The 27,586-nt window shown below is 39.6% G+C and overlaps 1 protein-coding gene across 6 annotated transcripts in view; it reads left to right on the top strand.

Annotated features, from left to right (window-relative positions):
- Positions 1-27,586, top strand: part of MBTD1 (mbt domain containing 1) — a 74,070-nt gene that overhangs the window by 28,446 nt on the left and 18,038 nt on the right. For 2 of the 6 annotated variants that reach the window (XM_037056883.1, XM_037056885.1), the window contains 9 exons: positions 1,564-1,764; positions 9,003-9,142; positions 10,413-10,527; positions 11,320-11,402; positions 20,161-20,278; positions 25,666-25,800; positions 26,081-26,169; positions 26,368-26,602; positions 27,210-27,265. In XM_037056883.1, coding sequence (XP_036912778.1) covers positions 1,611-1,764; positions 9,003-9,142; positions 10,413-10,527; positions 11,320-11,402; positions 20,161-20,278; positions 25,666-25,800; positions 26,081-26,169; positions 26,368-26,602; positions 27,210-27,265 — 1,125 coding nt within the window. In that variant the 5' untranslated portion in view covers positions 1,564-1,610. Of the gene's footprint in view, positions 1-1,557; positions 1,765-9,002; positions 9,143-10,412; positions 10,528-11,316; positions 11,403-17,430; positions 17,548-20,160; positions 20,279-25,665; positions 25,801-26,080; positions 26,170-26,367; positions 26,603-27,209; positions 27,266-27,586 lie in introns of those variants that run through there. The other 4 variants (XM_037056884.1, XM_037056886.1, XM_037056882.1 and 1 more) reach the window with 3 other exon arrangements.

Raw genomic sequence — 27,586 nt, 5'->3', positions numbered from 1 at the left:
TCAGGGGGAAACTGGAAGGTTTGCAAGAACAAGTAGAAAGGACACATGGACAAAAACTAGGGGGAGTGGAAGTGGGAGGGAGGTGGGGAGTGCTGGGGAGAGTGAGCTGGGATGGGAGGAAAAGGCAGAAAACTACTTGAACAACAATTAAGATAAAAAGTAAAAAAAAAAAACGAAGATAGGTGCCAACTCTAAAGATCTTTCTGTTGATAATACTTATAACTAACTACATGTTTAATGATGGTCTGATTTTATTTTTTTATTTCAAAAATTTTTTTCTGTTATATATTTTTTTTATTTTCTTACCAAGCTTAAAGTTTTAGAATTTATTTCAGAAAAGGTTTCAGTAGTGGTGTATTCCTTTTGGGGGCTATTTTTGTGGCTGGAGTGAACGATTTTTTGGAGTGAATGATATTTGGAGGAACACATGAGTAGCATTCACTGCAGAAGATACAGTGTCTTCATGCTTTTTCTTTGAAAAAGAAATATATTTTGCATGAGATAATTGGGTTTTTATAAACCATTGTTTATGTTTTAAAAAATGAAACAGGATTTTCATATGTAGAAATGTTATCTTCTCTAATTTTTGAAATGGCTACTATCTAAAAATTGTCTTTAGTACTTAAAAGTCTCAATCCTTTCAGAACTCTTAGCACTGATTTTTTAAAAAAGCATCTATATATTTCCTAGATGTTCTAAAGTAGTATAGTCTAAATTACTGACTTTCAACCCTTTTCATCTCGTGGCACATGTAAATTAATTATTAAATTCTGCAGCACACCAAAAAGTACATTATACTTTTTGCTGATCTGACAAAACAAAATAGATATAATTTTTGTTGATTTACTCTCCCCCCTCCACAAAAAAGTAATTACCTACCATTTTTTGCTCCAAAATTACTTTTTTAAAAATCAAGTGCCTGCACTTGTATATAAGGATTTCTGGTACCAAGACTTAAGCAGTCAGACACGACCTTATTACACACCATGACCAATAAGATGCAACTCTGTCATATGGGTCAAGTTACGGCATTCTCGCTGGACAGCCATTGGTATGGCTGTTGTCATTTTTTTCTTGAACAGTTGAAGGGAAGTCAGTGCTCTGATGAAACAGGAATTGCATGTTTTAAAAATTCCATGGCATACTACTTGAAAATGGCTGGTTAGACATTTGCAGCTTTAGAGATGAAAGGCAGATTAAGAAATCATCTGTTATGTGTATTTCAGTACAAGTCTTTTTTAATCGTCTGATCTGATCTCTTACAGAGAAGAGGCGCACCTGGGTTATGGTGAAACAGTTACAGGATGATCTGCTTCAGTCAGTGCCTTACCATCATTGTTGGCATTCTCGTTAGCTAACATCGTAGCTAGTAAATTTGTGCCTCAGAAGTGGAGGACTCCATTTTGACACAAACATTCAGCTTTCCATTACAAAGTAAAATTAACATTTCTCAGGGCCAGATTTTCATTTTTCAAATCTCATTTACCAGGATTTGAACTAAGGTCTTTTAGGGGGTGTGTATGAGGTCTGTGTCATGTGTTATTAATTTCTTCTACTTTTAAGATTGAACGTTCTTCACAATCCGAGCAGAAGAGAGAGACTCGTTCGGGATGTTTGACGGCTATGACAGCTGCAGTGAGGACACAAGTAGCAGCTCCAGCTCCGAGGAGAGTGAAGAAGAAGTTGCTCCTTTACCTTCTAACCTCCCGATTATTAAAAACAATGGACAAGTCTACACATATCCAGATGGCAAATCTGGCATGGGTGAGTAATAAAGGGCTCAGCATTCAGTGACAGCCTTCACCTGTTTACAGCTTTGGTTTTTGTTTTTTTATTGTACATATTTTTTAAATATATTTTATTCAGTATGCCATTACAGTTGTCCCATTTCCACCCCCTTCATTCCCCTCACCCTTCATACCCCCTCCCACCCACATTCCCCCCCTTTAGTTCATGTCCATGTGTCATAAGTTCTTTAGCTTCTACATTTCCCACACTACTCTTGCCCTCCCCCTATTTTCTCCCCACTGTCTATGCTACTTATTCTCTGTACCTTCTCCACCCTCTCCTTCCAGTCCCCTGATGCTAACCCTCCATGTGATCTCCATTTCTGTGGCTCTGTTCCTGATCTAGCTGTGTCCACTTAGTTTGCTTTTGTTTTAGGTGTGGTTGTTAATAACTGTGAGTTTGCTGTCCTTTCACTGTTTTTTTTAATCTTCTTTTTCTTAGATAAGTCCCTTTAACATTTTATATAATGAGGGCTTAATGATGATGAATTCTTTTTTTTTAATATTTTTATTTATTTTTTTATCTTTTAGAGGGGAAGGAGAGGGAGAGAGAAACATCAATGTATGGTTGCCTTTCGTGCATCCCCTGCTGGGCGTTGGCCTGCAGGGAACCAGCCTGCAACCCAGGCATGTGCCCTGACTGGGAATCGAACCATGATCCTCTGGTTCAAAGGCCTGCGCTCAATCCACTGAGCTACACCAGCCAGGGCAATGATGAACTCTTTGGACTTGACCTTATCTGGGAAGCGCTTTATCTGCCTTTCCATTTTTTTTATGTTTTCTTTTTTTTCATTGTATTCATTTATTTTTAGATGAATATACACCCCCTAAAAGACCTCAGTTCAAGTCAGTGTTCTTACCATCATTATTGGCATTCTTGTTAGCTAACATCGTAGCTAATAAATTTGTGCCTCCCTTTAGGGGAGGAGGGGGAGGAGAAGGAGAAAGGGAGAGAAATATCAATGTATGGTTGCCTCTCGTGTGTCCCCCGTTGGGAACTGACCTGCAACCCAGGCATGTGCCCTGACTGGGAATCGAACCGTGATCCCTTAGTTCACAGGCCCGCACTCAATCCAGAGCTACACCAGCCAAGGCTACCCTTCCATTTTAAATGATAGCTTTGCTGAAATAGAGCAATCTTGGATGTAGGTCTTTGGATTTCATGACTTGGAATACTTCTTTTCAGCCCCTTCTTGCCTATAAGGTCTCTTTTGAGAAATCAGCTGACAGTCTGATGGGGACTCCTTTGCAGGTGACTGTCCCCTTATCTCTTGCTGTTTCTAGGATTCTCTCCTTCATTTTAATCTTGGCTAATGTAATTATGGTGTGCCTTGGTATGTTCCTTCTTGGGTCCACCTTCTTTGGGACTCTGAGCTTCCTGGACTTCCCTGGAAGTCTATTGCCTTTGCCAGACTGGGGAAGTTCTCCTTTATTATTTGTTCAAGTGACTTTTCTGCTTGTTGCTTTTTCTCTTTCCTTTCTGGTACCCCTATAATTCGGATGTTGGAATGTTTAAAGATGTCCTGGAGGTTCCTGAGCCTCTCCTCATTTGTTTGAATTCTTGTTTCTTCCTTCTTTTCTGTATGGTTGTTTCTTTCTTCCTTCTGGTCCACTTCATTGATTTTAGTCCCAGTTTTGTTTCCATCACTATTGGTTCCCTGTGTGCTTTGCTTCATTTCACTTAGTGTAGCCTTCATTTTTTCATCTAATTTGTGACTAATATCAACCAGTTCTGTGAGCATCCTGATTACCATTGTTTTGAACTGGGCCTCTGAAAGGTTGGCTGTTTCTTGGTTGCTTAGAAGTATTGGCTCAGGGGCTTTGAGCTGTTCTTCTTGAGCCATATTGTTTTGGTCTGTTTCCGCTTGTTACATGTATGAGGTTCAGAGCCTTAGGTGTTCACCAGGGGCAACCCAGGTCCCTGGGTTATGATGCTCTATGTGGGGGCGGGGTCAGAGAAAGGAAAGTGGCGTTTGTTCTGCGCTCTCTCGGATTTTGTCCCCTCTGCTGCTTCCTGCAAGCAAATTGGGCCCTTCTGGTGCTGGTTCCCTGGTGAATGGGCTTGTGTACATTCCAGGACCCCGTGGGTCTCTCCAACAAACTCTCCTGTGAGGCTGGGAGCCTCTCCCAGCACCTCAACCCCCGAGAGTTTTCCTAGTCAGTGCTTTTAGGCTTTAATTCTCATCGCTGGTGCCTTGGGTTGTGCGGTCTGTCTCACTGACTGTTTTTAAACCTTCCTGGTTTGTCTGCACGCAAATGTGTGTCCGCAGTCAGCCAGCTGCCTTGCGAGCCTTACTGGGTTTTCGCCCCGCACCCACCCAGTCTGCTAACCACTGCCTTTTCCTGCCGGGACCCCTGTCCTCTGGCTGCCCAACTCTGCCCCTCTTACCAGTCTGGGTGAATGGTTCATTGTCGTAGGACTTTGGTATAGTTCAGTTTTCCGTCTGTTTTGGTTGTGGGGTTTTTTTGGTTTTTTTTTTAAGATTTTATTTATTTATTTTTAGAGAGGGGAAGGGAGGGAGAAAGAGAGAGAGAAATGTCAATGTGTGGTTGCATCTCACATGGCCCCCAGTGGGGACCTGGCCTGCAACCCAGGCATGCGCCCTGACGGGGAACCGAACCAGCGACCCCCTGGTTTGCAGTCCAGCACTCAATCCACCGAGCCACACCAGCCAGGGCTGTGTTTTTGTTTCTAAATCTTTGTTGTCCTTAAATTTGGTTGTGGGAGGAGGTACAGTGTTTCTACCTGTGCCTCCATCTTGGCCAGAAGTCAGCTTTGTTTAAGGGTACGTTTTGGTTGCATTTCTTCTGTTGTTCCCCTTCCTTAGAATTTTTTTTTTTGTTTATTTTTTTTATCCTTAACAGAAGATATCTTTATAGTGCAGTCTGAAAAAACTTATAGTTCTAGAGTAGATCACTGGATTTGTGTTAGATCTCTGTCTACCTACCATTTTCTGTTGGAAAGCAAGTAGAACAAAATGAAAACAGAAGACTGTTGAGAAACTTAACGTAGACTTAAATTTTCTAATCAGATAATAAAACCCTGTGTAATTGGCCTTGACTGGTAACGTCCAGTAGGTTGGGCAGGCCTGCAAACCAAAAGGGTGCCTGTTCAATTCGCAGTCAGGGAACATGTCCAGGTTCCGATTGGGGGTGTGTGAGAGGCAACCAACTGATGTTTTTTTCCCAGACATCACTGTTTCTGTCCCTCCTTTTCTCTCTCCCTTCCCCTCTATCTCAAAATCTTTTTTAAAAAGATTTTTAAAATTTATTTTTAGAGAAGGAAAAGGAGGGAGAAAGAGAGGTAAACATCAATGTCTGGTTTGATTTTTTCAAACTAAAACCCTTTGATTTTTACCATAGGACCTAATAAACCAATTAAACCAGCCTCGTGCTATTGCTGTTGATTATTTTCTTTTTAAAGCAAGGTGTAAGGCTTTGAAGCTCTTCAGATAACTTTTTACGTACTAAATTCAGCTGTCTTAAAATTTTTTATTCCTCTTTCTATCATATGCTGTTAACTGCTGTGTTTCAGGGTTTTTTTTAAACAGATTTTTTTAAAAGATTTTATTTATTTACTTCTTACAAGGAAAGAGAGGGAGAGAAATATCAATTGTGTGGTTGCCTCTTGCACACCCCCAACTGGAGAACCTGGCCTGCAACCCAGGCATGTGCCTTGACTGGGAATCAAACCTGTGAACTTTTGGTTCCCAGGCCCATGCTCAGTCCACTGAGCCACACCAGCCAGGTCTAATCTTTCTGTTTCATGTCACTTGCAGATTTGATAATACTGCCTGGTAAGTCCTGTTCTAATCTTTTGATTTAAAAGTTGAGCATCACGGGACCTCATACAGAGTCCTGCAGACCATATCAGAGAATCAGAACCCATTAGGTGTGGTCATCCAACCAGTTAACACCTACCAAGGTTATCTCTCACTTAAGTTTACATCTCTTCAGTCCTTAATGACAAAGATACACAACAGATTTTATCAAATGTGCCGTGGTTCGGTTACAGCATACTAGTCTGGTAGTCTCATTGCAAAAGAATATGAGGTTTGTCAGAGCTTTGTGTGTGCCAGACTCTTCTTTTTTAAGTACTATGGAGATTACTTCCTAGTCATGGGAATTTTGTTTGACATATATAATTCTTTTTTTTTAAGATTTTATTTATTTTTAGAGAGAGGGGAAGGGAGGGAGAAAGGGAGGGAAACATCAGTGTGTGGTTGCCTCTCTCATGCCCCACACCGGGGAACCCAGGCGTGTGCCCTGACTGGTAGTCAGACCAGCAACCCTTTGGTTCACAGGCTGGTCTGTGAACAGGCTGGTCTGCATAGTCCACTGAGCCACATCAGCCAGGGCTGACATGTATAATTCTTGGCAGTGTAAAGATACACTGTCCCCTTGGGATCACAGTTTTTTTTACCTAGATCACTAACCTTTATAATAATCAGTTCTACAGTTTTTACAACAGAAAACCATTGTTTTTTTTTCTTCTCTTAGACATCATTTATTCATTTCTCATCTTCTACAACCTTAACCGTTTCCCCATAATTTTCATAGAGTTATAAATACCTGTTAAATTCCAAGTTCATCAAGTTTTAACTGTTTGGGTGGAGATTTGATCCTACCCAAGCAGTTATTTGCTGTGTTATCTTTTTTTTCCAATTTTATTTCTGTTCATCTTTTTTTCTCCAATTTTATTGAGGAATGACAGGTGTAATTGTATATAATTAAAATGTACAGTGTGATGATTTGATATATATATATTGTGGAATGATTAGCAAGATCAAGCTTATTAACATATCTATTACCTCATGTAGTCAACTTTGTATGCGTGTGTGGTGTGAACACTTAAATTCTACTCTCATCAACTTCCAAGTATATAATAGTGCATGATTAACAGTAGTCACCCCTGTTGTTAGATTCCCACAGCTTATCCTTTTTATAATGGAAAATTTGAAACCCTCGGGCCTACATCTCCCTATTTCCCCTTCTCCCCAACCTCTGACAATCACCATTCCAGGAAGTAGGGGTTTTTTGTTTTTGTTTTTAAGGTTCCCCATAGAAATGATACCACACAGTGTTTGTCTTTCTCTGTCTGGCTTACTTCCCTTAGCATAAGGCTCTGCAGTTTCATATCCATGTTGTCAGAATGACAGATTTTCTTTCTTTTTTTTATGGCTGAATATTTCATTAAATAAATAACATTTCGTTTGATATAGATGATATATGTGTATATCACATTTTCTTCATTTGTCAAAGGGCATTTAGAGGGTTTCCGTATCTTGGTTATTGTGAATAGCATGGCAATGAACATTGGAGGGCAGATACCTCTTTGCGATATTAATTTATAGCCAACTAATTTTTGACAAGGGCACAAAGAACACGCAATGGGGCAAGGGTAGTCTCTTTAAAAATAGTGTTGGGAAAATTGATATCCGCATGCAAAAGAATGAAACCGGACCCCGCTCTTACACTGCTCACAAAATTAACTTGATATTGGGGTGTCCAGGCTTTTGTCATCTCTGGGCTCCAGTGGAAAACCAGTTGTCTTGGGCCACACACTAAATACACAAACACAAATGAAAACCGATGACCAAAAAAAAAAGTTTCAAGTAAATTTACAGTTTTGTGTTGCGCCGCATTCATAGCCATCCTGGGCCACGTGCAGCCCCTAGGCCACGGGTTGGATGCCCCTGAAAGACTTAAAGGTGAGCCCTGAAGCCATGAAACTCCTAGAGGAAACAGGGGAAAAGCTTTTGACATTGGTCTTGGCAATGGTTTTTTGGATGAGACACCAAAAGCACAGACAAACAAAAGCTAAAAAAATCAGTGGAACTACATCAAAGAAAAGAGATTCTGTACAGGAAAGAAACCAATAAATTAAAAAGGCAACATAGAATGGGAGAACATGAGATAACTACATATCTGATAAAGAGTTGATATCCAAAATATATAGAGAATTCATGCAGCTCAGTAGCAGAAAAGCAAATAATCCAATTAAAAAATGGGCAAAGGACCTGAATAGACATTTTCCCAAAGAAGATGTAAAACGGCAGCTAGGTACATGAGAATGTGCTCAGTGTCACTGGTCATCAGGGAAGTACAGCTCAAAACCACGAGATAACACCTGGCACCCATCAGGGGGCCTGTTACTAAAAAGACTGTCAGAGGTAACACGTATGAACATGGATCTAGATGCAGGGGGTCCAACCTGTGGGCTGCCTGTGGCCCAGGTGGCTATGAATACGGCCCGACAAAAAATCATAAATTTACTTAAAATGTTAGAGGATTGTTTTGTTTTGTGTTTACGTATTTACTGCGTGGCCCAAGACAACTCCTTCCAGTGTGGCCCAGAGTTGCCAAAAGGCCGGGCACATGGTGCACTGTTGGTGGGAATGTAGATTGGTACAGCCACTATGAGAAACAGTATAGCTATTCCTCAAAAAATGAAAAATACAAGTACCATATAATTCAGCAGTCCCACTCCTGGGTATATATGTGTTTATCTCTTTTGAGCTTTAGTTCTTGTGACCCTAGTTCTTCTATTCTGCCATTGAGATTATTGTTCTTTACTAATTTATGAAAGAGGCTCGAAAGGCTCCCTTCACTGCAGTATTTTAAAGGCTTATGTGACACTTGGTGTTAATCCTCAGTTGTGTCATACTTCTCATCTTTTGTTTCTAATCCTCTCAAACAGCTCAGAATGTATATATGAAAATCCCTGGCACCTGGTAAGCACTAAGGGCATGTTAGTGCAATCTGACTTCAATATTTGTCTTTTGACCCTTTTTTAAGCCTGACAGATCTTCTGGAACTCCTAGTCAGTGACACCATAGCCAGTCTTTTCTCTCACTTTCATCTAGGGTTTTCTACCATTTGTATAACAGATAGGAATTTTCTGCTAGAAGGAAAAAAAAATTTAAGATTTTATTTATTTGTTTTTAGAGAGAGGAAGAGAAACACCAATGTATGGTTGCCTCTCACACACCCCTACTGGAGACTTGGCCTGCAACCCAGGCGTGTGCCCTGACTGGGAATCGAACCAGTGACCCTTTGGTTTGCAGGCCAGCACTCAATCCACTGAGCCACACCAGCCAGGGCAAAATTTTTTTAATTAAAACTTTTAGATAGTTGCAGAAGTTATTAAACTGTTAGGTTAAAATTGATTTTATTACATGATCATGACCCCAATATTTTTATTTTGTTAATTAGCTACCTGCGAGATGTGTGGGATGGTTGGTGTGCGAGATGCTTTTTACTCTAAAACAAAGCGTTTCTGCAGCGTTTCATGTTCAAGAAGTTATTCGTCAAATTCCAAGAAGGCAAGCATTTTGGCCAGACTTCAGGTAACGGTACAGAAACCTTATTCTTTATATCTATCATTTCTATGGCTTTCACCATTTATCTGTCATCTGATTGTGATTCACTGCAGTCCACCTCATTGGTCAGTTATTTTATACTCCACAGTTTCAGGATGTAGGTGAGCTCCAGTGTGTGTTCCGTCTATAAAATTGACAGCTACTTTAAGTAGACAAGGCATAGTATCCAGAATAAACTGAGTTGTATAAGTGAATTAGAAATACCCTTTTCCTAAGTGATTATAAATATAATCCCCTTTTCAGTAACTGAAGCCATTTTTCCCTCCTCATTTCTTTTGAGTTACATCAAGGTGTAGATCTTTCAGTGTTTATAAGGATATGATTTACCCTTTGGTTTATTTTCCCATCATCTTGGCTTTGTACTTTTGATAACCCATTTGATACCTTGACCAAATGTATTTGGTTAATCCAACTAACTTTTTTGAAAATGTTTATAATATAGGAGGAAAGTCATCTTTAAATGTACTTAATACCTACAAAATGACTGGAGAATTGATCATGTCATGTATCTAAGTTTCTGTTGTAGCATATAAACAACTTTTTAAAGGCGTTACATATCTGATTCTTGTAATTAGTTTACTCTGATGATCACATTTTTTCTTATTCTCCTTTAACTTACCGTGATCATTACATAGCACTGAAAGGGTTAAGTCCCGCAATTAAGGAAATACATCACTTAGATGTATTTCTATATTTCAGAAAAACAGTGCCTAAAGATCCTGAGCATTGGTCTGTACCCAAATGGATGGCAGTTTGTCACACTGAATTTGGCCCATGACCATTTTGTCATTGATCTTTTGCGTTAGCACTAAAGGTATAAACCTCAGTCACTTGCTCTTTAAACATTAAATGATCTTTTCTTACCACATAAAATAGCAATGCTTGGCAACCTGCATGAGTGAATAACCACTGGTTTTATCTAGTAAAAGAAAGAATCAAGTATTCATCACAGCCTATATTTTAACATCTCATGGGATGTAATTTTTTTATTAACATATTAATTGCATATTGCTATTTTTGTCTCTGCCAGCCCTGCTACCCATATTAGAGATCTACATTGCGGCAGAACTCCAGAAAACATTTCTCTTGTTTAAATTCCTTGTATGTTCCCTCTGCTTTAATAATTTTCTAAACCCTTGGTGTTTATTTAAGCAGAATAAGTAGTAATGTGCAATCAAGTTAGTTTTTGGTGTTGGCGGGGGTGGTGAAAAGAATCCTATTTACTTAACTCTTCTTGTTTTAGGGTAAGCCTCCGACAAAGAAAGCAAAAGTTCTGCAGAAACAACCTTTAGTTGCTAAACTAGCCGCATATGCTCAGTATCAAGCTACCTTGCAAAATCAAGCAAAGACTAAAGCAGGTAATACGGCCTGAATGTTCCTAGACATGAAGAATTTGATACTGATTCATCTGGGTTTTAATTAATGACATTTTAATTCTGGTTAACTAAGCTAGTTCTGTTCCCTGTTAGCACACGACACAGGGCTCCCTGAGGATGGTTTTGGTTTCAGTAAATTATTCTAGAAGAGGATGTTTGCATTCATAAGTTTCAGTGTTTGTGACAATCTCCTTAATATTAGTGCTTTTTTATCTGGTTTAGTATTTGTTTTTTACATACTGATTCTCCCTGTGCTTTGGATGGTAGGGAGCACTGTGGGGATAATTGTCAAAGAAATAAGACATGTAGCAGGCTTCAGAGGGAGTGGTGAGATGAGAGTCGTAAGAGGAAAGGACCCTTTCTATTAGGAGATTCTGAACAGAAGCACAAAGGCAGGGAGGTAAGTAGGGAGTCAGGCCATGAAAACCCCTAATATTAGGGGGTAGATGTCAGACTTCTCCCTAAGGTTCACTGTAAGAGCTGCTTGGGAATAAAAACCAAAGCCAGCATATCCACATTGGTTACCACGAACACGTCTGTTCTCAGCTTCTCATAACTGGAGAGCTCTTTGCTTTGGAGGAACTGGGTTGTGTGTAAAAGATTTAAACTGCTGTTTGTTTGCAAATGTGATTTCTGCCAGAACTCATGTTCATTTAGAGAAGTTCTTTAACCTTTTACAGAAAAAAAATTTAAATGTGATAAATTAATCTTACACCATTTTACATGTGAAGAATTGAGAATTGTAATATATCTAAATTTATTTTATTTCAACAGTAGTCTCCATGGAAGGTTTCAGCTGGGGCAACTACATCAATAGCAATAGCTTTATAGCAGCTCCAGTTACCTGCTTTAAACACGTGAGTATGGACTTCTCGCCTCATAATGAAATGCTTATTCATGGCTTAAATCTGAAGGTACAGTAACACCTAAGCATCTTATCCTTAGATCTTTATTTTATACCTTGTAATGAAATATTTTTTCTATTATACTGACCAAAAATGCAATTCTTTGCATTTTTAAAGTAAAACCTTTGTGTAAAGACATCGCAGTCCATTTTAAACGAGGACACTACTAGTCTCTTCAAATTTTCACGCGAAGTTGCTGGTTTTGTAATCAAAAATAGGTGTACATTAGCAATGTCATATAGTTCAACCTACTAGAAACCATCTGTCATATAGGGAACCTGATCTTTGGGATTTGACCTGATGATTCAGAAAGGAAAGGATCTTTGTTGCAGATTTATTTTATTAGTGACATAGAATTGTGGGCTGGTACATGGGATAAATATGCAAAAACCCTTTGTAAGGTTTTCTTTTTTTAGCAGTTAGATTGTTACAGAGCCTTGGAAAATCAGAATCGTGTTTAAAATATATCTGATGTGTTCTTTCCTTTTGAGTTGATTATCTCTGATAAATTATATGCAGTGCTTTTTTTAACCTGACTACAAGTTTAATTTATGTTTAAATGTTTTATCTGCTACTGATGAAGAGAATTTAGAAATTAATGAATGAAGTTGTGTTTAGACTTAATATTAAGTTAGTGCTCTACTTTTAAATAATAACATGTAAACACAACTGAATGGAAATCCAAGTGAATTTTCATTCATTTATGGCCAGTACAGGATCTTGATCAAGTCCAAGCATATAAATTTAGTGGTAGAAATAGAACTTAAAATTTCTTCATTCGTTTGCTAGTTTTCTTTCTTGAAAGTACAGGTGTTGAGCCCTTAGCCCTTATGGCATGTGGCCTGTCTGAACCAACTTACCTGAAATCTTAGATTCTTTATCTTAATGCAAAATAGGTGACTTTTTCTGTAATGTTGATAAATGGTGTCACATTAGTGAAGTATATTAAATACATGGCAACAGTCGTTTTAAAAAGAACTACTAAGCAAATCTTTAACTCTCCTCTCTTAGGATAGTTTTTTCTGGTACTAAGAAACTCAAAATTAGATTAAATTCTCAGATATAAGTCTTTCATCCTGGATTCCTGGGACATCTGTCTGCTGAATGGCCTTTATGTCTTTACTATCTTTATGTTAATACTGTTTTTTATGCTTTAATATAATAAGCCATGTCAAGGTATTTTATTTAAGTAGTCACAATACTTTTATAATAGCATTTCAAAGTCCCAATAGCATGTTTTATTTCATGTCCATATCTTTGAATAGTAAAATTATATTAAAATTCTTTGCAGGAAAATATCATAATAATGAAATTGATTTTGGTTTTGACTTTGCTCTTTTAAGATTATTGAAGTATTCCATCATATAGAATATAGCATCTAGCCTTAGTCGTGTTACTAATAATGAGTGATGTGGAGCCTCCTCTTGCATTCAGAAGTGAGGCATCTGTCTCCGGTCCCTTTTTGTTCCATCATCTTTCTTTTCAGCCTTGTCCTTATCAGATAGGAAAATTCTTACTTTAGTAATTTCTTAGTATATTTTAGTGCAAATGAATTTGCTTTGTTGCCTTGACCAGTATCTTTCATATGGAAGCCATTTGGTTTAGGACGTCATACCTCATGCTAGACTTGATTTTTTATTTTAGAGTTGACTCCTTATGGTTCTCCCCCCAAGATAGTTATCTAGATCTCCAAAGAGAGTTAGTAGCTTTTACTTTAGAAAACCCATTGTCAGAACAGCTGGGAACACAAGATCCTGCCTTATATTACCTATCTTCTAGTCTTTTAAGACTTGACATGTGTCCTAACACTGGTTCATCAGTAGGGCCTACTTCCTCCAGACTCTACATATGCCTTGTCTTCAGCTTGAACACAGATTGGGGGCCTTTCCCCGAGCCTACCAGATTATTCATTCAAACATAATTTTTTTAGAAAAACACCCAGTGGGTAACCTGGAGGCAGAGTTATATTCTAATGGAAACAGCAATTCATGGTGAGGGCAGTGTCAGGGCCTTAAGAGCAGAATTCTGTGGTCTGTCTTCTGGCAATAAAATTTCTGCCAAGTATATTATAGGACTATATTCTCTTAGGTAGTTGCTGTAATTATGCACAGTGGTTTATAATCACAACAATGTTTGATGTTTTTTATAATTTACCAATGGAAATCAAGCCCAGTTGTCATTAAATATATCCACTTAGAAATCTGTATGTTATGATTGCCAGATAACTGATAGGTCTTTCAATTTCTCTAGGTGGTAGTTTTTAGACTTTTTATCTTAAGCACCAGAATTCCCTTTTTTCCTAATAAACATAGCTAGGATAAGAGGAAGCTGCTCTGATTGGTCTGGAAGAGGTGGGATGGTATGGCCTGAGCCTTGACCCTGGCCCTTGGCTCCCCCTTCTTGGCAGCCTCTGAGGTTGGAGGCCACTGAGTTAAATAATACCACTTTCAATTAACCCTGAATCATATGGTCACAAAGCTGTAAGTCATCTTGAAAAAACATCTAGTTCATTTGATCGATCTCTTCATGATAAATGAAGAGACTTGCTACTTTTTTTAGTAGCTAGGTTGTAATTTTCAATTTTGGGCTTTTAACCTATATTTCATAATGCAAAATTTTTTATTTGATTGTTTTTAACATTGACTTGAATTAGGCCTGTATAGAAAAAAAACACTCCTTCATTTCTCCTTTATTCATATACTAGTACCACACAATAGTCCAAACACTGGATTTAGAGGTTTTTCACACATTAAGCAAGTCCCCGACACCAGCCAAATACCCTGGAATTTAGTTCAGTTCGACACTGACTACCTGGAGTGAGTGAGCATCACATCCACAGGGTAAAAGACCAGACCCACAAGACTGCCCCCACTTCAGGCACCAGTCAGAAGTCCCAGGTTGTCACCTGTACTTCTGATAGACCAGCTATAAAAGTTAGAGTTCCTATGACCCCTTGGGGTTGATAGTTTGCTAAAATGGTTCACAGAACTCGGGGAAACACATTTACTGGTTCACTGTCAAGGATGTAATAAAGGGTATAAATGAAGAGATACATAGGGCATAGTACGTGAAAGGGGGCACAGAGCTTTCTTCCATGAGGTTTCCAGACATGCCACTCTCCTAGCACCTCCGCCGGGTCACCGGTTCAGAAGCTCTTCAAACCCTGTACATTGGGATTGTTACAGAGGCTTCCTCTCATCAGCAGGATCTCCCTTCCCATCCCCTCTCACTTTCCTGGAAGATGACGGACGGGGCTGAAAGTTCCAAGCTGATGATTACAGCTTGTTATTCCTGGTGACCAGCTCCCATCCTGATGCTATCTAGAAGCCCACAAAGAGTTATACATAAGCACCAAAACATTCTTTCACCCAAGAAATTCTGAAGGATTTAGGGCCTCTGTGTCAGGAACCGGGGCCAAAGGCCAAATATTAGAGCAAAAAATGCTCCTAATGCTGTTACTACTTAGGAAAATAGGAAGGTTTTAAGAGCTCTCTGCCAGGAACCAGGGAAGTGACCAATATGGTTTTTGTTTTTGTTTTTTTCCTATTATTTCACAGCCCCCAAAAGCAGTGTCCATTTCTATCCTAACTGCAAAAATTTCCAAAATACTACTACAGAACCACATGCCAGTTAGGTACAATATATAAATTAATGAACTTCACAGGTTATTTTCCTCTGGTGGGAATTAATTTTTGCACCCAGAAGAGCCTCTGGTTGATCTACGTACTTGCAGAACGTTAGCTGTAAAGCCCTGTTAATTTTTCTAAAAGACTGTAGCCTTAAATTGAAGCACTTCTATTGTTATTTGCTTTATAAAATCAAGTAAAACATTTCTTTCCTAGGTATTACAGCACGGGGCAAAATGTGCTGATATCAAGTGTACATGAATCATACAAAAGCTAAAATCCTATTCCTTCAGTTAATGTATTTACAGGTTTCACATTTCTCTTGTTTGGTACCTGGATGCTGTACTCGGGTGTCTTGCAGTATTGTCATTGCTAAAGCCAGAATGACAGCACCCTGCTTTTTTTGCCCTTGAAAATAGTTGCAGGTTTGGGGGGGTTTTTTAAGTCCTTTGTACATGTATGCTGGTACACGTATGCTGTATCTTTATTAAAGCTTAGTTGGCTATGATTTGCATCCCACCTCCACAAATACCACTGGTGCTTCTGGCCTGATATTTCCTAGCCCGCTTCTTGGTGCCTGACCTACACCAGCTGTTTTGAGGGAATAAGGTTACTCATATTTCTTTGCCGCCTGTGTCACAAGTATCCTGTCCAGTTTTAAGAACAAAAGAAAAGCCCTTTTGTTTGTATTTCTACAGTAACAGTAGTTTATAGCAAAACTTATCTATTTGTCAGGTATGTGCTTATCAGTAAAATAATCTCTTCCAAGTTTTAAAAAAAAAGTTTTCCCTATCCTTAACCACATATATGCACTTTGACATGACTCCATTGAAAATTGAGAATAAATACAACTTCATCCATTTTAACTATGTTACAATCTTCACTGGACTGTCATCCTAAATTGCAGAATTTCTTTCTAATAGAAAGAAAACTTAAATTAGTTCTGGCACTTGGTGTTGCTCCCTCTGAGTTACCTATTGTGTTGCCACAAAAGATTCTCTGTAGGAAAGCAGTGAACTGTGATATAACAAAACTCGACAGTGTTAAAGAAAACCTAAATCGTCTGGATTACTTTCTTTTTCTTCAATTAAGATTATTTATATTTAGAGAGGGGAAGGGAGGGAGGAAGAGAGAGAAGAACTTCAGTGTGTGGTTGCCTCTTGCACACCCCCCTCTGGGGACCTGGCCCCCAACCCAGGCACGTGTGCTACACTGGGAATCGAAATGGTGACCTTTGGTTTGCAGAACAGTGGTCAACCCACTGAGCCACACCAGCCAGGGCTAGATTACTTTCTTAATTTTGGTCTGATTTCTGTGTTTTTCTATTGCAGTCTCTAAATTCTTAAATAATAATGGTTTGATATTTTTTAATTATGTGCTGTTTTATGCCTTTAAAACTAGTAACCACTGCTTTCTGTCTCTTTTTATGTTGTACACATGACATTGTCTCATTTGTAATCTTCCGCCCCAAGCATCCCATATTTTTTATAGTGTCTTTGCACTCCCCATCTCCATGTTCCCGCCACCCCAGAAAGTAGATTCTAGTATTGAAAGGTGAGGGGGCTTTCTGGAGAAAGAGAGATCAGTTGTTTCTTTTCCTGTTAATTCTAGCAAGTAGTATTAGGAGTAGTTTCTAGTTCGTTTTCTGTAATTTTTTTCTTCCTCACTTTAGCCAAATATTTCATCTTTCTGTTTTTTTAAAAAAAGATTTTATTTACTTTTAGAGAGAGGGGAAAGGAAGGAGAGAGAAAAACAACAATGTGTGGTTTCCTCTCTTGCACCCCCCACTGGAGACCTGGCCCACAACCCAGGCATGTGCCCTGACTGGGAATCGAATCTGCAACCCTTTGGTTCACAGTTCAGCGCTCAGTCCCCTGAGCCACACCAGCCAGGGTTCATCTTTTTCTCCTCAATGCAGTTTAGTAATCATATGCCTATTAGTCTTAAAGTATTTAGATGGTGGGTTTTTCTGCATTTGCCATATTATCACTGGTATTGAGTCTTTTTGGTTACGTAGTACAGCTTCAGGGCTAACCCTGTACCTACTTAGACTCTATTAATATTGAAGATTGTGTCTGTTTATCAAGAGTTACAGGTTGGCAGCCAATGGAAGGAAATCTGTATTTCTGCCGTGAAGCCTCATGTGTGCAGTGTATCAGCTCTCTTAGGGGCTAAGTACTAGCCATCCGGGCTATTGGACTCTTGGGAATGTTCTTGGAGTGCAGAAGATCAGACTTCCCCCCAAATTATTTTCTTCCAGACAGTCAGGTGGAGGTTTCACATTTGTGCTGGGGAGCCCTCAGCGTTTGGATTGGGACATGTCCTGCAGGACCTGATGATAGCTTACCTTGCAGGGAAGGAGAGTCGCTCCCAGATAGCCCTCACGAGCGGCCCTGCAGCAGGAAGTGGTGAAGCAGATCTTCCTGGTTTGGGAGGAGCCTGAGGTGGACCTCTCGTCCTGAGTCTGGAAGGTAAATTTGTTGTTACCTGTAAATTATGGTTCTGCTAGTTCATGCTATGCCAATCCAGACTTTCAGAGGTATCCCTCCTGCCAGCAAGAGAAGACAGATGACTTGGATGAAGATGGCTGTCAAGCCCTGGGTCATTTAGTCTTCCACACTTAAGAATATTCATTTAAACTAAAGGGCAGATATATCTATGTAATTACCTTATTATTTCAACACATCGAGCACGTACTGTGCAATGACTGTGTGCTCTTTTATGTTGTTGTTTTCGTTTCCTCTTTTTTCTTAGAGTAAACCATATGGATTGGTTTAAGAGGGTCTAGCAGAACCACAAACTTACAGGCAAGAACAAATGTCACTTTCTGCTACTTTCTCCTATACCAATCCAGACTGTAGGGGCCAAACCATAAAATCCCCCACTAAAGTCAGCATTAACTTTATTTTTTCAGTGATCGTATTGACACTCTGTTTTCTTTAATAAAATGTAACTAAAAGTTATTTTCTCCAAACAATTATTAAGGCTTTAGAAGAAAAAAAACTCAGCTTGACATTGTCATACGTAATTCAAAAGGGAACCTTGTATGCCAAATTCCCTTAGCAGTGTGCCAACAGAAACACCAACTGGTCAGCAATACCATGCTTCTTTCTTCTCAGTGAAAAATAAACCCATTCCATAAGATTTGGCAGCCAAATAAAGAGGGATGAATACACTACCTTAATTCAATACATATTTTTTAACTACATCTGTCTGCTCTGATTGGTTATTCCTCACAGAATTGAATGCATGTTCTTTGTGTCAATTTATTTTAGCTTAATCTGTGTTACCTGTCTTCCTTCCAGCGTCTCCTTTTCTGATCATATCTGCTGGCAATAGGGATGGCCCTCGTCTAGAGTGATATAGGGGGAGAGAGCAGAACCTGACGAGCCAATACTTCAATTTTAAAAAAGCAGAAAGAGGTAGTCATGGTGGGTGTATTATTTTTTTGTACAGCTCAAGGAGATGTAGTGACGTGAACCCTTCCAGAATCACAAATTGTTGAGATAGGCCACCGTCTGCGAGTTACTGAGGCAGAGACATTGTTGCTGCTTCAAGCAATAGCTACAAATTGATTCTGTGTTTGGTTCCAGACTTAGCCTAGTTCAGTATTTGCCATTTTCTTCCTCTCCTTCAGAAATGCCATGTAAACTATTGAGAGGATAGGGGTTGAGTACTGTGTTAGGCTAATCTTCCTGTTGGGTTAGTATTTGCCAAAGTGTGGGAGTCCTTGCATGAAAAACATCTCGGAGTGTTCAGAGTGGCTGGTTTGTGTAACTCCTAGATGTCTTTGTTTACTCGTCTTTGAGCTTTGAAGCTATTTTGTCTTTTCCTGATTTGTTCATATTATCAGGTCTTTTACAACCTCACCTAATCCTTTTCTCTATGGTCAAGGTGCTAACTTACACTTAACGAGGAGCTGGAATCAAGGGCCACAGAGACTGTTTAGTACTATCCACATTTATATTCCTGGATTTGCTCATTTGATTTAATCAACCATTGCATACATGCCAGATACTTGTAAATGGCCTCAAGGTTTTGCTTGTTTGTTTTTTAATCCTCCCCCACGGGCATGCCCTTCGATTTTAAAGGAGAGAAAGGGAGGAAGAGAACCATCCATGGTAGGTCAACTGGTTGCCCCTCGTATGCGCCCCAACCCTTACCGGACCTGCTACCCAGGCATGTGCCCTGACTAGGAATCAAACCCACAACCTTTTGGTTTACGGGAGGACACTCCAGCCAACTGAGCCACACCAGTCAGGGCAGTGACCTCACATTTTAAGGATTAAAATGGGATGGAAATTGTAATTTGGAAACATGTGAAATTTTTGAGAATCCCTTCATGATAGCCATTTGACTGGTTCTCCAAATCCCCGTCTTAACCATGTGGTGTGAAGGCTAGTGATTTCCAGCTCTAACATGGAAAGTTTCTTCTTCGTTTATAGTAACTCCTGCGTGAAAAAGTTAGGAATAGCATTATTTTGCTATAGTATGTGTAAACTCCAACTTTTAAGTAACTTGACTCAGTACTTTTGCCACATGTCTGTTTTAACAGGCTGTATTTCTGTTCTATGAATTTTAACTAAGTTGAAAATACAAATAACTAAATTTTGTTTCTCCTTTGTTATTGGAAACCACATTGCTGATGGGAATTATTTTTATTTCAGCTCTTTGGCAAGATCTTTTAAAATTAGGGATTAAAGTAAAGTGCATTCATTCAGTATATGTTAAAAATAAGGAGTTTCTTAAGTCAATTTTATCCTGTGAAATCTACCAAGTTGTGATTCAGCTTTTACAAAAATTACTGCTCAAGTCTTGGATTAGGACAGTATTGAGTTTTGAAGTCAACATGCATCTATTCTAATGTATATGAATCCTCTTCATCTTGAGCTTGACATTGTCACTGGCTTTCTCCAAATAGAATTCTGGGAAAAAACATGTAATTACATTCTTAAAGAAAAGCGAATAATTTAAATGGCATTTTTAGTTCAGTATTTTATTATTGGTGGTAATGCTTAATTTTGGATGGACTATTTTAGGCTTTGTGTTAATAAAATGATAATTTAATAATTTTTATATGACAGGCACCTATGGGGACCTGCTGGGGTGACATCTCGGAGAACGTGAGAGTAGAAGTCCCCAACACAGACTGCAGCCTGCCCACCAAAGTCTTCTGGATCGCTGGGATTGTAAAGCTAGCAGGTGATGAGCATGGTTACTGCGTTAGAAAACGCCAAATGTATTTGTTACTTATAAGGAAGCATAGTTGTGAATTTTGCAAATATTGCCAAATAAATTAATATGGTGATAGGGCAGGGATTGGCAAATTTTCAGAAGCAAAGCAGTCAATATTTTCAGCTTCTTGGACAATAAATACAGTCTGTCGTACTACTCAGCTTGACCCTTGTAGCCTTTAAACAGCGATAGCAATGCATTAATGAGTAGGCATGGCTGTGATTTAGTAAAACTTTATCTATAAGCACTGGAATTTGAAATTTATGTATAAGTGTCATGTATAATGAAATACTGTTCTTGGTTTGTTTTCTGGGGGGAGGGGTTAACCATTAAACATGTAAAACCCATTCTTAGATTACAGAATGTAAAAAACATGAGGCCAAAGATGTGGGCCAGTAATAGTTTGCCAACCCCTGGAATAGGGAAATACTTGGAAAAGTAACACACAGTTTTGAGGTACTAAAAAAAGTGATAAGATTTATCATACGAAAAATAAACTAGTGTTGATAATTTTATGTATCTTGGGTTCTTCCTTTTTTCTCACCCTCACTGCCCTGGTATACTTTGGCCCTCCTTAATTGCTCATGAAATAAATGCATTAGTTATTTACGACATTAGACACTATAAGCAAGTGATGTGCAGAAGTGTGAGATTTGGTTTTTTCAGCGAGTCTCCATCTGGCAGTGTTGGGCATGTTTATGACAGGGTGCCAGTGCCTGGTGGTATAGTCGGGCACTGTAGTACTGGGGAGGGGGGATGGCCACTCAGCTAAGAAAAGCTGTCCTCAGATGACTGAAGGAGGTGTCTTACTCATCCTACCCGGTCTAGCCCTCTCCAGAAATTCTCTCCCAGACTGCCTGCACACTGGTCACTGTTCTGCTGATGGACTTGATTTACCTAAAAATGATCTTAATTCCATTTTTCTACTCAAATGTCCGTTTTTTAAAATTATTGATTTTTAGAGAGAAACATCAGTTTATTGTTCCGCTTGCTCATGCATTCATTCATTGGTTGATGCTCCTGTGTGCCCTGAACGGACACTGAGCCCAGAGCCTCGGCGTACCCAGATGATGCTCTAAGCGAGCTACCCGGCCAGGGTCTGCTCGATGTCTGTAATGTTGTCTTTGTCGTTAAAGGGTGACTATGGTCAGCATTTACAGCTATTTGAGTTGCACTGTATGCCAATGACCAAATTTTTTGTTGCTCCCCAGCATAGGTGGTCTTTATTGGTGAGGTCAGTCTTCCGCCTCCCTCGTATAGCCTGTTCTCTGTCACCTCTGTGCCTCTGCTTACTCCATAGCAATGTGCCATGCTTTTTTAAAAATTTAATACTAATAATTATATTTTATTGATTATGCTAATACAGTTGTCCTGATTTTCCCCCCTTTAGTCCCCCTCCACCCAGTACCCCCCGCTCCCTCAGGCAATCCCTTCACCATTGTTCATGTCCACGGGTCATGTGTGTGTATCAGTTCCTTGGCTGCTTCATTTCCTGTACTTTCCATCCCACGGCTATTCTGGTACTACCCATTTGGACTTCTTAACCCCCTCACCTCTTCATCCGTTTCCCTCCTAAGCCCTTCCCTCTGACAACCATCAAAATGCTCTCTGTGTCCATGATTCTATCTCTGTTCTTGTTTGCTTAGTTTGTTTTTTAGATTTAGTTGGTGATAGATATGTATTTATTGCTGTATTTTTATTCACAGTTTTGGTCTTTATTTTTTTAAGATTTTATTTATTTATTTTTAGAAAGGGGGAAAGGGGGGTAGAAAGGGAGAGAAACATCAATGCGTGAGAGAGACAATGGGTTACCTCTCAGCTGGGGACCTGACCCACAACCTAGGCATGTGCCCTGCCAGGAATCAAACCAGCGACCTTTGGTTCTCAGGTCAGTCCACTGAGCCAAACCAGCCAGGGCTGATCTTCTTTTTCTTAAATAAGCTTCTTTAACATTTCATATACTAATGGTTTGGAGATGATGAACTCCTTAAGTTTGTTTGTTTTGTTTTGTTTTGTTTTTTTGTTTTGTTTTTTTGATCTGGGAAGCTCTTTATCTGTCTTGATATTAAATGATAGCTTTGCTGAGTAGAGCAATCTTGGTGTAGGTCCCTGCTTTTCATAACTTTGAATGTTTCTTGGTAAATCCCTTCTAGCCTGCAAAGTGTCTTTTGAGAAATCAGCTGGTAGTACTACAGGAACTCCCCTGTAGGTAACTGCTTTTCTCTTGCTGCTTTTAAGATGCTCTCTTTATCCTTAACCTTTGGATTTTAATTTTGGCATGTTTTGGAGTGGGCCTCTTTGCATCCATCTTGTTTGAGAGTCTGGGCTTCCTGGACTGTCATGTCTCTTTCCTTCACCGAATTAGGGAAGTTTTCTTCCATTATTTTTCAAGTAGATTTCCAATTTTTTGCTCTTTCTGTTCTCTTGGCATCCCTATGATCCAAGTGTTGGACCTATTGAAGTTGTTCCAGAGGCTACTTATACTATCCTCAATTTTTTAGATTCTTTTTCCTTCTTGTTGTTCTGATTAGGTTGTTTTTGCTTCCTTAGGTTCCAAATCATCGATCTGATTCTTGGCTTCATCCACTCTACTATTATTTCCCTATAAAATGTTCTTTATTTCTATCCTTCATTTCGGACTAAGTCTTTTTTATGCTGCTGAGGTCCTTACTAAGTTCCTTGAACATCCTTACAACCAGTGGTTTGAACTTGGCATCTGATAGATTGCTTATCTCCATTTCATTTAGCTCTTTTTCTGGACTTTTGATCTCTTCTTTCAATTGGGCCTTGTTTCTTTTCTCCTCTTTCTGGCAGCCTCCCTGTGTTTGTTTTTGTGTATTAGCTGCTTTGACTCTATGTCTTGGTAGTGTGGCCTAATGTAGTGGGTGTCCTGTAGGGTCCAGTGGCACAGCCTCCCCTATCTCCCAAGCTGGGCACTCAAGGTATGCCCTTTGTGTGGGCTGAGTACACCCTCCCCTGTAATTGAGCTTTGGTTGCTCTTGGCAGATCAATGAGAGAGATGTACCCAGGCCAGTGAGCTGCAAGGACTGACTGTGACCACTGACTGCCAACCTCTGCCCTCTGTGGAGGATCAGCTGTACAGGAGCAGGGTGGTGGTGTTCTGATGTGGTCTGTAGCTTTCCACTGTGTGTGCCGGCCCTGGGGTTTCGAGGGCGGTGCAGCCCAAGATCAGCCCCCACCTGTGTTTTGCCTGGGGCCACCCTGCCTGGGCTACAAAGCAGTCTGAGATGGCTGCTACTTAGCTGGGCTTGGAGATGCCCAGGTGAAGCCAAGCCGTGAATCTAGGCTGGCTGCTGCTAGTGCAGAGCTGGGGGCTCACTGAGACCACCTTTTGCTTATTTGAGAAGATTTAGGAAGTTGTGAGGCCTGAGCCAAGACCAACCATTTATATGGAAAAGTAGCTTGAGTGAGCCCATAAGTTGGGTGGGACAGTGTCTCTGGGGATCTCCAAGGCAGGTCAGAGTGTTAGCCAGGTTGATGGGGTCTGAACCATGGCACCAGCTTGCAGGCTCTCTCAGGGGAGGCTTTAGAAAAGGCACAGTGGCCTCTGCTCACCTTGATGCCAGACACTGCAGTTCCTCCCTTTATGCCACTGGTGCCTTTCAAGCTGCGGCCCCAGTGCTGGAGCTCAGAGGGAGTGAGTCTGAGTAGGTGAGTCCGTGTGGGGGTTCTGTAGGAGGAACTTCTTGGGACTCCAGAAGTTTCTTTCATGGACTGAATCCCCTCTGGTTTTTGCAGCCAGAAGTTGTGGGGACTTATCTTCCTGCCACTGGAACCCTGGGCTGGGAGGCCTGGTGTGGGGCTGGGACTCCTCGTTCCCAAGATTCCCTCCCGAAGTGTTAGCCACCACTCGTGAGAGACCCCCTTTTCTGCACACGCACCCCTCCTATCAGTCTGGGTGGGTATGGTTTCTTTCATTCTGTAGTTGCCAGACTTCCATTCAACTTAATTTTTGACGGTTCTGAGTGATGGTTATTATATATTTTAATTACAATTTTGGTGTGGTTGTGCGAAGAGGTGAGCCATATCTGCCTATGCCCCCCCTTCCATGCTTTGTACTTAGCATATAATCCAATTCGATTTCCACCTTTTCCTTCAGATATTTCCCCAGCAATATGAGCATTTCTAAAAGATTGTATTCTCTACACCATTAATTTAAAACAGCGATATATTGTTTCTGTCGTAGATGTTTGAAATTCAGTTGCATTGAATATCTAAGAATTATGTCTACCTTCCATCTCTGATTTTACTTTTCTATTTCATCTAATTGCCTCATATATCTTATTCTAGCCACTTTAATGATATTTTAGCAGTGAGCCTGAGGATAGATATGAACTAGAGCTTAACAACAGTTAAGCACAGACTTGTGAATTTTTCTGTGAATTATTGAATTTTAAGGCTAAAGGTTTAATGCTATAAATTTTTATCATAGATATTACCTCGTGAAAATGCTGAATGAAAATGCTGAACTTACCTCCTGGCCTGAAATATAGGTTTATTGGTCTTTTTTTATTCCACTAAAGGCCTTAATTTAAACCTTGACCTATTTCAACATAAGGTTTATTAAATTACAAACAGGTTATATTATAACCTTTCTGTTCTTTCTATTGAAATTCAGCTTCCTATTTGCTTAGTTGATAGATTTTTAAATGATTTCACGTACTATTTTTTGTACTTATTGAATTTCTTTACCTAGCATTTTTTTAGTTTTATTTCCAAATAAATCGGTTGAAAAATTTAGACTTTGGAAGTAGCTAAATCCAAATTATCCAAGAATAATTGGTCACCTTATCAGCTGGATAAAGTAATTTCTCTGAAATACACTTTAACTGGATTTATATGACTTAAAAAGGTTTTATTAACCACACATTTTATTAACCACACAATCATCTTTCATTTTCAAAATTACACATTCTAGAACTTTCCCAACCCTGTTTTCACTGCAGATTTATTTTTCGGAATGTAAGAAACTATGAGTGAAATTGAAATACATTCAAAAGAGGAAGCGATGCTCTGAAAACCATTAACTAACTGCAATATAGAAATGGTTCTCGGTTGGAGTGTCGTCCTGTGCACCAGGTGGTTCTCAAAGCCCCATCCCTGCACCAGTGGCAGCAGCGTCACTGGGGACTAGTTAGAAACGCAAACCCTCAGACTCACTGAAGATCTGGATCAAAATCTCTGGGATGGGGCCTGGCCATCTGTCTGTGCACGAGTCCTGCAGGTGTTTCTGGTGCAGGTGCACACGGACATCTTCCGGCCATTATCAGCACTAGGTCCTGTTTTATCTCATTTGATTTCTCCTTACGTGGGGATCACTTTGTTGATTTCAGGTTACAATGCCCTTTTAAGATATGAAGGATTTGAAAATGACTCTGCTCTAGACTTCTGGTGCAATGTGTGTGGTTCTGATATCCATCCAGTTGGTTGGTGTGCAGCCAGTGGAAAACCTCTTGTCCCTCCTAGAAGTAAGCAATTTGTTTGTCCTTACTGTAATTTAAATACACATAGTTTAATGCAGTTTCACCCATAGTGACATTAAGGTGATACAGAAATTAAAAGTATATTTTTGATTTCAAGTAACATCCTTGCTGGCAAGACATACTTGTTTTCTGTATTTTTGTTGCCCTTCTTCGGGACCTTGATTGATATTGTATATTGCAAGGAAATTTATTTTTCCTTAACAAATACTTTATGAAGCAATTATACTCTTCACTAAAGTGTAACTGGTTATTTCTTTTGTTCTAGCTATTCAGCATAAGTATACTAACTGGAAAGCTTTTCTAGTGAAACGACTTACTGGTGCCAAAACACTTCCTCCCGATTTCTCACAAAAGGTAAAGACTTGGAAAGGACTGGAGTGTCAAATGAGAGCTCTGTGAAAAGGAGTAACTTCCGAGATTTGTTAAGGAATTGTTATAATTTAGTGAGCTAGAGCCATATTGAATATCAATAGTTTTAATAGCACAATAGTAAAATGACTTGTAGACCACTGTCTTGAGTTCCAAAGGGCTTTCATCCGCTTTTGTCCCAAGGTTTCGGAAAGCATGCAGTACCCTTTCAAGCCGTGCATGAGAGTGGAAGTGGTTGACAAGAGGCACTTGTGTCGAACACGAGTGGCGGTGGTGGAGAGTGTCGTCGGAGGAAGACTCAGGCTGGTGTATGAAGACAGTGAAGACAGAGCGGACGACTTCTGGTGCCACATGCACAGCCCACTGATCCATCATATCGGTTGGTCTCGAAGCATAGGCCACCGGTTCAAAAGATCTGGTAAGCTCCTGGCACGAGAACTCCTGTTGGCAGCGTCATCGAGGCCGAGGTGCACTGCTTGGGTATTTTTCTTTCCAGAACAGCATAGGTCAAAATTAGCAGCTTAGTTGTCGGGGCTGTTTGTTCTACCTTAATTAGGGAAGCTTCACACCAGGGTATTTGTGTCCTAATTCCTTTATATTCCTTCTACTGGTTCTCGGTTTTAAAATAATGCACTTCTGGTCACAACTACATTTGGTTTTTTTACACTTTTCTTATCCAGCCCATTTGAAAGATCTAAAGATAGCCTTTCCCATTCCATTCAATTTTAATCAAAATAGCAGGATTACATGTGGTTAGACTTAATACTAAACACATTAAAACGTGTTTCTAAAGTTATAATTCCCTAATTAGGGAAGTAACCAGCATTCTAATTGGCTGGCTGTACTTAATGGCATGTGTATCCTGAAAAGAGAGACTATTAAAGGTATTCATCGTACGTGTAGAAGGCATGTATCTTTGCCGTGTTTAAAGTATACAGACCTTGTGAGTTTGAAACCTTCAGAGAAACGTGGTTTTTGATCTTCTCACAAATGCTGACAGATTAGTATGTAACTTTTCCTTGTAGATATTACAAAGAAACAGGATGGACATTTTGATACACCACCACATTTATTTGCTAAGGTAAGAAGTTTTTATAAGAACCCTCATTTGTAAATTATGTTTGAAAGAGGGTTGTGGGTTTTTCCTAAATTATGGAAATCACAATTACATATGTTCACTTAAAAGGATTGAGACCTTGTAATTTGTAGGTGTCACAACTATTGATTATAATTACCCTTGAATTCTGTCTGTTTACCTGAATTCTCTCTGTTCCCTCATGGAAGTTTGAGTTAAAATATTAGGTAGGTAGGAGAAGGCATTTGATATTTCCATGCGGTAAGCCTTTTCTAATTGGTAACACTGTAATTATTAAAATTATAACAGTTGTAACAGTAGATGTGC

The sequence above is a fragment of the Sturnira hondurensis genome, unplaced genomic scaffold (genome assembly GCF_014824575.4).
Source record: "Sturnira hondurensis isolate 20B ecotype Veracruz unplaced genomic scaffold, ASM1482457v3 Scaffold0009182, whole genome shotgun sequence".
Classification (NCBI taxonomy): domain Eukaryota; kingdom Metazoa; phylum Chordata; class Mammalia; order Chiroptera; family Phyllostomidae; genus Sturnira; species Sturnira hondurensis.
This window is presented reverse-complemented; position numbering and strand designations above follow the sequence as displayed.